Consider the following 13,228-nt stretch of genomic DNA (forward strand, 5'->3'; position numbering starts at 1 on the left):
GCTGCTTGTTGTCATTTGTTAGCTCTGCGGCTAACTTAGCCGTCCGGTTTTTTCTCTCCAACACACTTTGATCCAGCAGGTGGGTCACAGTTTACATCGACAGCTTTTATTACTGAGTCGAGCTGATTATCTCACGCAACGAGATCAGTGATTCATAAAAGTAAATACTTGCTGTCACGACATGAATGTCGCTAAGTTAAAAAAAACAAATATCAGCTAACTGCTAGCTAGCTTAACGTTAGCATATTTGGCTAGCAAAGCTGTAAACCTAAGTTTCCGACGGATTTTTATTGACATGTATGTAAAAACGACCGTTAGTTATGTAGCTACGGATAATTAATGTTGCTAGTGTCAATAGGAAGGCTGGGCAGGAAGTGTTTTTAGTGTAAACAACACAGTGACTTGTCATGAGTTTTCACGCACAGCGACATAAATTACCTTGTTAGGTCATCTTCACTCGACGGTTTGGTTTCAGCAAACTAAAGAGCTGAATAAATGTAGGAAAGTGTTATAAGGCGCCTGATAAATGTTTATAAAGTATAGGTGACGCCTGAATGTCTTAAGTTAGTCATTATGTTATATAAATGTTTGAGTGTGTAGATGAAACATGGCTGTTTTCCAGTAGCGACTCAGCTTACTGCTTATTCATCATAAATTTCTTCCACATAAACAGAAGAATGTAGAGCTTGTTAGTGTCAGAAATGGGGTACTTGTGGACTCCCTGACATGCCTAGTAAATAATGATTATATCCTGAATGAGCAGCAGTGACAGTAGGAGCCCAGACTGACCTGTACAGATTGATAAAGCTTTGTTAACAGCTGTGTCTGAGCTCTGAAACACACATCAGTGAAACAGCTGTCAGCTGTCAGCCTCGTTAGAGCTGCTGCCTCAAGCTATTTATGGGTGAACAGGGCCAGAAAAATACAATAGATTCATATATTTCCTTATAGAGCTGCAACCATTAACAGCCAACTAATTTGACATTTCCAAATTCTCTGATTTTAGCTTTTCAAATGTGAATATTTCCTGTCTTCTATGACAGTAAACTGAATATCTTTGGGTTGTATTACTGTAGTCTTTGGGACATTTTTCTCTATTTTCTGACATTTTTGTACCAAGCGACTAATCGATTAATAGGGCTGGGTATCGGTACTCGATACCTTTTAAGGTATCAACCGAAATAAATCGTTACCGGGTAGTATCGTTAACTTTTCCCGTCAAACGATACCTGCAATCGATCCTTTTTGCACCCATAGCTATAAAATATGACTATTTGTATGGACTTGCTCACAACCAATCAACGCAAGCGTTCTTTGATTTAATGTGACATGTGATTGGCCCACTGCCACAGCAGCTGCAACCCGTCTGTGGTGGTGAAGTCGCGGTGAATTTGAGTCGGCACGTTTAGCACTTCAGCAGCCAAGATGCCACCTAAACGCTCTAAAGTGTGGCTACACTACACGCCTGTTATGCCGGATAAAAGCAAGTGCACAAAATGTGTAATGGGTATAAAATGAAGTGCTCCATTGGTATTGGTATCATTATAAGGGTACTTGGTTTGGTACTGGTATCACATTTTTTTAAGCGATACCCAGCCCTATCGATTGATCAATAATGAAAATAAATTAGTTGCATCCCTGTTTCTTTAGCTATGAAGTAACATCTATCACTGTACCATTATCCTTTGTGCTGGTCATCATCTGTAGCCTGCTGTAATCTTGTTGTTTACGTTATTGCAGGTGTGATCATGTTGACTTTACTTAATTTGTATTCAGTGTCAAGCCTTGAAACCCAGTGCTCTCCTTGGGAGTCAAGTTTCAGAATACTGCCTCATTATAATATCAAGTTTTTGTATTAATTTTATGAAACAAGTCATTTTTGACTGTTCAATTAATTGTTTTGTATATAAAATGTCAGGATATAAAGAAAAATGCCCGTTATATTTGCTTAGAGCTCAAGGCGACAACCTAAAATGTCTGTTTTTGTCTGATAAGTAGTCAAAAATATAGATTAGATATTCAGTTTACTATCATGTATGACTCAGAAAAGCTTCAATTTCTCACATTTTCTCACAGCTGCATCGACTGAATATTTGGCATCTGTGTTTAAAAATGATATTATATGATAATAAAAATAGTTGCAGTTAATCAAGTAAATGTTGCAGCTGTAATATTATTTGAAATCAGCATAACATCAACCATCAATTTCAACTTTAATTAAAACCTTTCAAACTGCCTTTTGAAAAATTAGTTGGTTACGCCTTCACAAATGATCAAAATCCAAGTGTGAAGTCTGTACTGTGTTTGATATCCTGTGTTTTGCATTCAGTGGTGAAAACGTGTGTTAAGGGGGTTTACTCTGAATTAAAACACCCATGAGCCTGTGGTGTGTGTGTGTATTGCGCAGGATGTTAGGATGGAGTGGCGCCCAGTTCTGCCGGACAGCCTGGTGTTGGAGATCTTCCTGCGTCTGCCCCATGAAGCTGTGCTGAGAGCTGGTCTGACCTGCCGGCAGTGGCTGGCTGTCTCCAGAGATGAGTTCTTATGGAGGGAGCTGTTCTACAGCTACTACCGCATCCCCCGCGACGTGCCCCGACACCCAGGTGTGTATTCATTCTCACATGTTTCACAGAAGACATCGAGACCCCGGAGCAGCTTTTAATAACTTCTGATCTACCTTTGTGCAGCGGCCGTGTCGTGGTACAGGGAGTTCAAGCGTCTATTCGATTGTATCCCGTGTGTGGAGGTTCAGACGTTGAGAGAGCACAGTGACCAAGTCCTCCACCTGGCTTTCTCTCACAAGGGTCATCGGTTCTCCTCCTGCTCCAAAGACTGCACTGTTAAGGTTAGGATTAAAGGATTACTGAGGTTACTTTCATCTTGGATTTTATTTTTCTCCCAGTGTGTCAAGTGAGTGTGATAAGCATGTGGTTACTTACCCAACTGTAGCCCAACTGTAGGGCTTTCATTGTGTCTGGTTTACTGACAGTAAACACAAACTGGTGAACTTAAAAAGTAGATTAAAAACACCTTTAATCTGTTTAATGCATCCGCACCTGTGACAGCCATGGACAGAGGTGTCATGTCTTTGGATTGTCTGTCTGTACATCCAACACCGTCTTATGAATGTGATATCAAGTACTCCTTGAAGGAATTTTTTTCAAATTTGGCACAAATGAATTTGGTGTTCAAAGTTCACTGTGTCCTCACATGGTTTTGGCCATAACTCAAGAATTTATATGTGAACTATGACAAAGTTTCACACAAATGTCTGATAGGATAAAATGATGAAGTGGGGACATTTTATATTCAAAAGGTCACATTATCTACTTCACCATAATGTTCTGCAAAAAAACATTATTCAACACCGTAAGTCAGGATCAGAAGGGGACATTGTGACCATATTTCTAATTTGGAGGTATACTGAATTGGTCAAACTAATCTTGGGTGTTCACCTTGAAACTGTGCTGATTGTAAAAATCCACGGTGCTGCTGGGTTGAAGATATGTGTGACGCGCCCATGTTTGAAAAGTTGTAGCGTCTTTCCAGCAACATCCATATCTTAATCAGCTTAATGTGGCCAAACGTGAACACACACAAAGAAAATATACTTAATACCTTCTATTAAATTCCTTCAAAGTCTTCACTACAAATGATGTGAGTCTGGTCATCATCTGTAGCCTGCTGTAATCTTATGTTTACGTTATTGCAGGTGTGATCATGTTGACTTTACTTCATTTGTATTCAGTTTCAAGCCTTGAAACCCAATGCTCTCCTTGGGAGTCAAGTTTCAGAATACTGCCTCATTATAATATCAAGTTTTTGTATTAATTTTATGAAAAACAAGCAATTTTTGACTGTTCAATTAATTGTTTTGTATATAAAATGTCAGGATATAAAGAAAAATGCCCGTTATATTTGCTTAGAGCTCAAGGCGACAACCTAAAATGTTTGTTTTTGTCTGATAAGTAGTCAAAAATATAGATTAGATATTCAGTTTACTATCATGTATGACTCTGAAAAGCTTCAATTTCTCACATTTTTTTGATGCATATTTGGCATCTGTGTTTAAAAGTTATATTATATGATAATAAAAATAGTTGCAGTTAATCAAGTAAATGTTGCAGCTGTAATATTATTTGAAATCAGCGTAACATCAACCATCAATTTCAACTTTAATTAAAAAATGTCAAACTGCCTTTTGAAAAATGAGTCGGTTACGCCTTCACGAATGATCAAAATCCAAGTGTGAAGTCTGTAGTGTGTTTGATATCCTGTGTTTTGCATTCAGTGATGAAAACGTTCACTACAAATGATGTGAGTCTGGACACAGATGACTGGTTGGCAGGAGCATACAACTGCATCAAACCTGTGTTCTGCCTTGTTGTTTGCAGCTGTGGGACACGGAGCGGCCAGATGGAAACATCTCGCTGGTGCACAGTTCCAGTATGCGGCAGTTCAACTGGGGCTACACCCAGTTCTCCCAGTTCAACGCTGATGACACTCTGCTGCTTGTGTCTGGCGTCTACCTGGGCCCACACCACTCTTCGTCAGGGGAAATCGCTGTCATCAGTCTGGGTAGGAACTAAAATGGCTAAACTGTTCTGTTTGGTTTCCACAGCATCGATGTGTGGTTAATACACCCATCAAATGCATGATCTCCGTTTGCAATTAACTCGAGTCTCAGTTTGTGCTTCTCATGTATTAGCTACATTAATTTTACAGATATAACCATCAGTTTTCTCCAAAAGACAGATAACCAGTGATGACTGAAACAATCCAGAGGATCATTTGAAAACACTTAAGGTTGTTCTGAAGGTGTTTCCATAATCCCAAAATACTTTTCTAACCATCTGTATTACAAGATGTTCTGCCCACTGAATGAGAAAGTGGGCTTCTGTTTACAAATAAAGGAAAACATTTTTTATTGTGCATTTATTTTCTATAGTCTTAAAGACAGTCAGAACAGCTGTAATTGTTTTTAAATGACCTTCTGGTATTTCAAACATTGCTGATTTGTTACCCAATGTTGAAACTGTGTGCTTATACTGTACATGTGGGGCACACACTGGGAATACATTAGACCATGTAAAGGTAAAATGTAGGTTTATCTTAGTGTGTTTAAACAGTAGTCTAGCCAAATGGACTGCATTTAACTGAAAGCTCGGAAAAGGAAACACTTGGTGATCTGACCAAGGTAATATGAGTCATCTTGGGGATTTATCACCTGATGCGTCGGCTCAGCAACTTTTAAGGGTCAGTCCTAAGTGTGTTCTCCATTAATGTGTGTTTCCACAACATGTCCAATCACAGAAAATTACACACTGTTGTCGCGGGTGAGGAACAAGCCGTATGACGTGTTTGGCTGCTGGCTGAACGAGACCCACCTGATCTCTGGGAACCTGCACTGGATAGGCAACATGACGTCTTGCTCTGTGCTCTGGCTCAATAAAGCCTTCCAGGTAAGACTCAGTGTCCTGTAACGCTTATTAAAGTCAGTCAAACTCTCACGTTAGAGTATATGATCGTGGAACTTTTCTTCACAACCAAATTTGAATCTCTATACATGATTGCAGTTTAAAAAAAACAATATTTAAAGAGTGTCTGTATCCCTTGCTATGTATTCAGCTAATTCAGTCACATTGGGAAACTCTCGGATGTGCCTCTGTGGTCAATTAATGAATGAATACATGTAAAATGAAAATAAATACATTTCCACATTCACCACAGTTTCATCTCTCCTCTTCATCCTTTTTCTTTCCTCATCCAGGATATTGAGTCGGAGAACGTCAACGTGGTCAAGCGCCTTTTCAAGATCCAGAACATCAACGCAAGCACCATCCGCACAGTGATGGTGGCCCACTGCCAGCGTCACGACAACCCTGACTTACTGCTGGACTACGAGGCTCAGTCTCAGGCTCAAAGGCAGAAAGGCCCTCAGCAGCAGCACCAGCCCCTCCTCTTTGACCTAGGAACCTCTGGCAGCGAGGAAGAAGACGAGGCAGAGGAGGGTGATGAGTACAGGAAGGAAGGAAGGTCTCACGGCCTGCCCAATGCTCGCCTTCCCCAGCCCACCTTCTCCGGCCTGGACCATGTCATACAGGTGTTGTATGCTTTATGTATCACTGCCACACAGTTAGAGCACAGCTGAAGTTGAGATGTGGTTCTGAAAGGGTTAAGTGTAAAATAATGATCTAACCTGGGGGCATTATGTACATATGTAACAAACACAAATATGGTAATAACCTGTGAGCCATTATAATCTAATATCAACAAACATGATACATCCATTTCTACACTGTATGAGAGCATCAACACCGCCCTCTGCTGGACTCAAAGTAGAGACATTTAAGGCATCTGTTGACCAAATGACTGTCCTCTACAAGCCAAAGGCTAAGTGGTGCATATGAGGCTACACATCAGCTAAATCAGAGGTTTTCAAAGTCTGAGACTGTGGCCCTCAGAGAAAGGTGCCCCCTCACCCCCCCCTTTAGTTTACTTGCTTAGTTTTCTTTAATTCAGATCAAGATTATGTTATGTGATCCAATAGACACTCAACAATCGAGCCAAGTTAGCCTGATATTGCTATTAACATAATTCCAGACTTCATCAATATACATAACAAAGTCTGTCTTAAGGCATTTATTAGTTTCTGACTCTGGGAAAGTTCATCCATTCACTGAGTATCCACTGAAACAGCTTGGAAGCCCCCTGGGGAAGTCCACCTCCAACATGTGAAACTTCTGGGCTAAAGGAAATACAGCTTTTCCATCTCTGCTACATAATGCACAAAAGAACAAAGTGGCCTCATCACACCAATGAGCACATTCAACCTGAGTGATTTAACAATATGTGGCTTTCTTTGGTGCATGTTTTGATTTAATCATCATCCTGCCTCTTTTTGTTTTTTTCCTCCTTGTTAGAGTCGTAAGAATGTAGGGCGCCGGGAGTTAGAGATCGAGACCCACGTAGCGAAGATGATGGGCAAAGCTCACACGAAACCCCCCGACTCAAACCTCATCGATCCTTCTGAGCCTGGAGACGGAGAGGACAAGACTTACTTACTCTTTACCACCGGCAGCCTTACATACTCCCCCCACCAGATAGGTAAAGTTGTTTTCACACTGTGGCAACAAAGCTAAAGCACACACATTTGATTTTAACATAAAAAAAAAACACAGTCCTGAAACTTGTCATAAACGTTTCCAGGTATTAAACGGATCAAGCCCGACCAGATGACCACATGTGGTCCTGTCCTCGGGGAGGAGCGGAGTTCAGACGAATTTTTTGACTCCCTAGACCATGTCATTGATATCCACGGGCACATCATCGGTATGGGACTTTCTCCAGACCACAGGTAAGTAAACGAGGACACAAAGACTGTGTTAGAAACCGCATACTTTCCTTCTACTCGTACTAACTCTGACATCATTTGAAGTTTGTAGTGTGTTTCAACTGCGTAGTATGCGATTTAGAGTATGTGAGAAGTTCCCGGATGGTTTACTAGATTCAGCAGAAATGCAGAGTATGCATCAAGAGCTGACTACTCACACTCACATTACCCAAGATGCAACGTTACTTCTGAAAAAAACCCAAAATACAAACGTCACAGATCACCACCTCGGTGGTTTCACGTTAGCTACAGCGAGGGTATGTTCGCTTCCTGTTTTCAAAATAAAAGCACCAATTCTATCGTTATGGTTTTCTTAATAATAAAAGGTAACGGGTGTTTTATTTTGTGAAAATGACAGGAAGTGCGTTACTCGCTACGGCTAACTCCGAATTCACAGGAACAAAACTTTAAACAGGTGTTATTTGGACAGATTAGCGTCACATTGTGGATCTAAAGGGCTACTTTACTTTCTCTCCTAAAAAGGTTAGAAATGTGGATAAAGTGGTTTATTTATAGAGTTAGAGCTAAAATGAAATCTGCTTCAGCCTGCTGATTTCAGCTCGGGTAGGAACGAAATGCATTGTGGGTTATCGTGTAGTTTACTACAGTGTAAACGGTCTGCTTACTATCTGGTTGTTTAGTGTGTAGTATAGAAGTATGTAGTATGTGGTTTCGAACACAGCCACAGTGTAGATATTGAGTTCAGTAGACTGCAGGGTCACTTTTTCAAAATGATCAACAATGAATTCAAACACAGCTCATATCATTAGCTGTGACTGTTGTAAGCATCAGTGGTCAGAGAGAGCCTCTTACCGTATAGTCTTCATATTTTTCTGCAGGTTCTTGAGGTTGCCCTGTGTTTTAAGTAGGCCGTCAGACAAAGGTGTAGAGTTGAAGTTTGATTAGTTGTCCTCCTTGATTCACTTGATACTGAGTTTTTAGTTTTAAGAACAACTTGTGTTGGATCACTACTTCAAATGGTCTGTTGCACTTGTTATTACTGTGTACATTTTGACTTTAAAGAAGTCATTACAGTTTTATTTAATTACATTTTTTCTCCCCATGTTGAAAGGAAAGTTTCAATTTCAAATAAAACATGACAGCCCCAGTATGTTGCTAAGTCTGCCCACTTCCTTTTTTTTATGGTTTAGTTTCAATCATCTAGCTACACCAGTCAATATTTCGGACTTAAGATTTTTATAATATGCTTCCAGCTTTGTTGCAGCTGTTTGGGAAAGACCCTTTCTTGCTCCTGTGTGAGCAAAGCAAGCTCTGTGAAGAAATAATGTCTAATGTTTTGGGTTTGATATGATGTTGGGTTGAATTTAAAGCACTGACTGTGAGTCAGACTTAAGTCTTTCTGTGTTTCCAGAAGAGTGGAAGTAGAAACATAATAAGACCCATAGTATTGAAATGAGCTGTTTAATTACATATGGATGTAGTTTTCATCAGTCTATAATTGTTTTACCTTGTAGTGTAGAGTAACATTATGTTTTCACTGCATTTCCAAAACCCTAAAAGCCTTGTCAGTCGACTTTGATATTGGCCATACCAACTCTGCAGGTTAGGAGCACCTTCAACACTCTCAACTCTCCTCCTTCATTGATCAGGTACCTGTATGTGAATAGCCGGGCTTGGCCTGCCGGCTGCGTGATCTCTGACCCCATGTGTCCCCCTCCCATTGCCGAGGAGATCGACCTGCACGTCATCGACCTGAAGAGTCTGAGGGAGGAGAGAAGGAGTCTGCGCGCTCACCGAGCCTTCACGCCTAACGATGAGTGCTTCTTCATCTTTCTGGACGTCAGCAGAGACTTTGTTGCCAGGTGGGTGACCGACCGACCGGCTACACAAATATATTATCACTCTTATCCAGCTTTCACCAGGCGGGGAGTTCTGGTCCTCTGAAATAAGGCCAACACGGAAGTTACTTAAAACTGCATTCTATCAAAAGGCCACCAGGGGGCGACCGTTTTGGTGTCAAAAGGACTTCCGTCTCTATACAAGTCAATGGAGAATTCACCAACTTCTCACTTGATTTCTAACCTCAGTAAACGTTTTCAAAATGTGTTTATGGTCTCAATCGCTAGTTTAAAGCCTTCTTCAATGCAGTATGATGTTCATTTGGGACATTTTGGCCTCCCTGATTTTATATGTGACGATAAAGCAGGGTATGCATTAGGGCGTGGCTACGTGGTGATTGACAGGTTGATTGGTTCACAGGTTCAGGAGGGCGCCTCATGCTCCTCCTGATGCCCATATAAGTAGAATCCATGTTATTATGTTTCCCAGCATGCACCTGAAATTTTGAAGATGATCAGATCCGAAACTATTAGCTTCCAAGCAGCAGTCCACAAACCAATGGGTCACGGATGTTACGTCCATTTTATATACAGTCTATGGCTTTCACACATTGCAGCCTTTACTAAGTGTCATGTATCGATGCAGAAGTGATACTGCAGGGACAGCAACATAGTGACAGTAGTTTGACTGCTCATGTCAAAGGGAAATGATATTTCCATACTGGTATATTCTGTAGACAAATACACATTCTTCATTTCTGTCATTCCTAGAAACAGAGAACATCTGTTTTTGGTATTAGCTTGAATGGTCCGATAGTTTTCAGAGAAATGTAAACTTGAAGACAGAAGCTGTAATCCTCACTACGAATGTATCTGTGAAAGCACCTTGAGAGATACTTGTAGTATCATATCTGAGGATTAATTTGGGGGTTTCCAATATTTACTCTCAGTTATAAGTCTGAAAGAATAATAATAATAAAAAAAGATAGAAATGAAATTACATTAATTTGCTCTGTATGATAGAGACAACTTTGAACGATACGTTACAGAGTTAATTTCTCAAGATTTCCCACCTGAAAAACCAGTTTTATAATAGAAATTAGTAGTTTTTATATGAGCCAAATGCATCGACACAGTTCTAAGCATATTAGATTACCCAGAATGACAATAGTGTTGCTTAACAGTTTCAGGGATTTCTGATCTGAATCGTGGGTCACACGCAAAAGTCCAACTGAGTCAAACTAGTTGTTGTTGCTGCTTGAAGGTTTGAGGTCATTAAAATAACCTGATGATCTAATGTATATACCAATGAACTCGTCTGTAAGATGTGAAGACCTGTAAATGAATCTGAGGGTCAGAAATCAAACATAAGATATGATTAAACCATCCGTCTATATGTAAGTTTGCAGACAGATGAGACAAAAATTCGGTGTGATTTTTTTACGCCTCTTTTAGAAAGTTTGACTTCTGTTTCAAGTCATTTATGTTGCACTTCATTCCTGCCAGGTGGCATCTTGTTGTTAGTTGTTTAGCTTTCTTTTAAGTGGTAATTATTGCATTTGCTTTAATAATTGAATACTGTTAAAAAAACAAAAATACTGTATAGAACATCATCTTTATTAACCTTGTGTTATGAAAGCAATAAATTAAATGGAAGAGTCGATCAGTTAAACTTCAATCAATCAATCAATCAATCAATCAATCAAATATAGCAACATTTGTAGACTGGAATACGTTCAAAGTGGTTCTCACAAACATTTAAAAATCAAGAAAAGAAAAATATATCATTCATGAATTGAATTAAATTGAACAGAATTAAATGATTAAATTAGAAACCTACTAAAAAGGAGTTTAAAAAAACGAAATATTAATATTTTTTCCACAGAAAATTACTTGGCAACACCTGACAAATATTTTAAATAATATTTCAAGCAAAAACAAAAGCCAAAAATTATTTGCAGATTTGCAGTTTGAAAATGTTGATTTGGCCTAAAGAACGTGTGATTTCTTTAATTTAATAAACCAAAAGATTCATTGAGAGAAAACAGTCTGCAGATTAATGAATACTGACAACAGTACCAATAAAGTTTATAAACGAACAATGTTGACATTATGTAACTGTGAAGGCTTCATTGACGCCGCCCCTCTTTCCCTCTCCTCCTCATAGTGGAGCAGAGGACAAGCACGGCTACATCTGGGACCGTCACTACAACATCTGTCTGGCGCGGCTGGCACACGACGACGTGGTGAACTCGGTGGCGTTCAGCCCTGCCGACCAGGAGCTGCTGCTGTCCGCCAGCGATGACTCTACCATTAAGGTGTGGCGTTCGCCGCGCATGGTCCGTTTAGCTCAGAACGCCGCGCGGCCCCCGAGGCCCCGAAGCCTCCTGACTTCCTGGCTGAGCCGCAACAAGAACGGCACATCTGCCGGCAGCGTCAACGGGAAACCGTGAGTCAGGTTGGAAAACACTGAAACACAGTGGGAGCGAGTGGTGAGAGGAAAGTGTGATGTTTTTTTCCTCTATGGTGTGAATATATACACACACTCCATGTATATGATCAGTGTGGTTACAGCAGCGCTCAGAGAGATGGAGCGAGATGTGACTCAGGGTCAAACACAAGGGGGCGCCGTTTCACAAAGCAAAAGACAGACATCATCACAGACTGTGTTGTGCTGTTGTAGTGTATAGCTGACACCTAAATGCACAAAAAACACGTCCAAACAAACCTGCCCCCCCCCCCTCCCCCCCCTGCAAGATGTTTTTTGTCAGTTTTTTTAAATCTGTAACGTTGTGTCTGAGCAGGTCCCTGGACTTCTGGACCTGAGCTGTAAATGTATGTGAATGTACCACAGAGACGGGACCTTTATGAACGTGGTTGTCGTGTCCTGCTCATCAGAAGCAAAGTGCTGTGACTGAAAATGATTTCATTTCTTAGTTATGGATAATATCCAGTTGATGTCTTGAGTATAGTAAACCCCCTTTATAAACTGTTTTTCCCCCAATTATAAAATTATAAAACCAAAAGGGAAGGACATTTTTTTTAGCTGCATTTCCTGCAGTCTGCCTTGGTTTTTAATGACGTCCCATCCCAGAAATGATAGATCACTCTTCTGTTAAAAGTAGAATAATTGAGTAATTGAATCTAGCAGAGTTACTGAGGAACAAGTTGGTGTGAAGCATGAGTGTGTAGCTAATTGTTATTGGGCCTATATGATGTAGAAATGTATTTAAAAACACCTTCTGCACCCTTTAATTTGGACTAAAAATCTTTTCTGACGAAGGATTAATCTCCTGGAACTTTTTTAATTTTAATAAAAACAATACGTTTTCTTTCCTCAACACATTTTGTTTAGTCCAAGCAGATTTTTTCCCATTTGAAGTGTAAAATCTCAGCATTGAGTTTTGGGACATCTGCATGTTGGACCACATAGAGCCCCGCTGAACACAACTACTTACAGGTGTATTAGATGTTGCTAGTTTGATGCCAGCAGGTCAACAAGGAGGTAATTACACCATCCATGTTATATTAAATAGTGAGCACATTAGACACACTGTAGAAAAAGAAATGTTTGATTAAATATTTATATACTTTATATCCCCTTTAAGATGCATGTATTGGACAACACAATCGTAATTGTGAACTTTATTTATAACTTAAAATATTAATAAATACATGCAGTAAATTAAGGCTGACTTTCACAGACACATTTTGAATTAAAAAAACATGATATGTGGGTCAATAACGTATAAGGATTTACAACAACTCAATGTTAGAATAATAAAAACAAGCATATCTAATGCAGTAGTTCAAACATTCAGAATGTTGTGTACCTGAAAATTCATATTATAAATGTGAAAGTGATTTTAGTGGGTTTTTCAAGATTAATTGGCACTGGCCTTAAAAAAAGTCATGTGGTGCGACCATGATTCATCTTGAAATATCTTATATAAATAAAAGATCATCATTTACAAACATAAAAAAAATACTTTGTTTCCAAACACTTTATATTACTGAAAACTTGTAAAAAAAGATG

The 13,228-nt window shown here is 39.6% G+C and overlaps 1 protein-coding gene across 1 annotated transcript; it reads left to right on the plus strand.

Moving 5' to 3' along the window:
• Positions 1-12,924, plus strand: fbxw5 (F-box and WD repeat domain containing 5). The gene is made up of 10 exons (XM_062434324.1): positions 1-79; positions 2,408-2,603; positions 2,688-2,845; positions 4,395-4,578; positions 5,314-5,462; positions 5,771-6,103; positions 6,924-7,107; positions 7,210-7,357; positions 9,004-9,216; positions 11,360-12,924. Exons 2-10 carry the CDS (start codon positions 2,417-2,419, stop codon positions 11,643-11,645), a joined length of 1,842 nt encoding a protein of 613 aa, XP_062290308.1. The 5' UTR covers positions 1-79; positions 2,408-2,416; the 3' UTR covers positions 11,646-12,924.
• Positions 12,925-13,228: the final 304 nt, after the last annotated feature.

The sequence above is a fragment of the Scomber scombrus genome, chromosome 15, assembly GCF_963691925.1.
Source record: "Scomber scombrus chromosome 15, fScoSco1.1, whole genome shotgun sequence".
Classification (NCBI taxonomy): Eukaryota; Metazoa; Chordata; class Actinopteri; order Scombriformes; family Scombridae; genus Scomber; species Scomber scombrus.

What these genes read in the sequence shown, in the direction of transcription:
- fbxw5 (XM_062434324.1), top strand. Translation starts at nt 2,417, where the DNA reads ATGGAGTGGCGCCCAGTTCTGCCGGACAGCCTGGTGTTGGAGATCTTC. An exon ending in CGACGTGCCCCGACACCCAG is followed by an intron (nt 2,604 to 2,687) that starts GTGTGTATTCAT and finishes ACCTTTGTGCAG; the next exon opens with CGGCCGTGTCGTGGTACAGG. An exon ending in GCCTGGACCATGTCATACAG is followed by an intron (nt 6,104 to 6,923) that starts GTGTTGTATGCT and finishes CCTCCTTGTTAG; the next exon opens with AGTCGTAAGAATGTAGGGCG.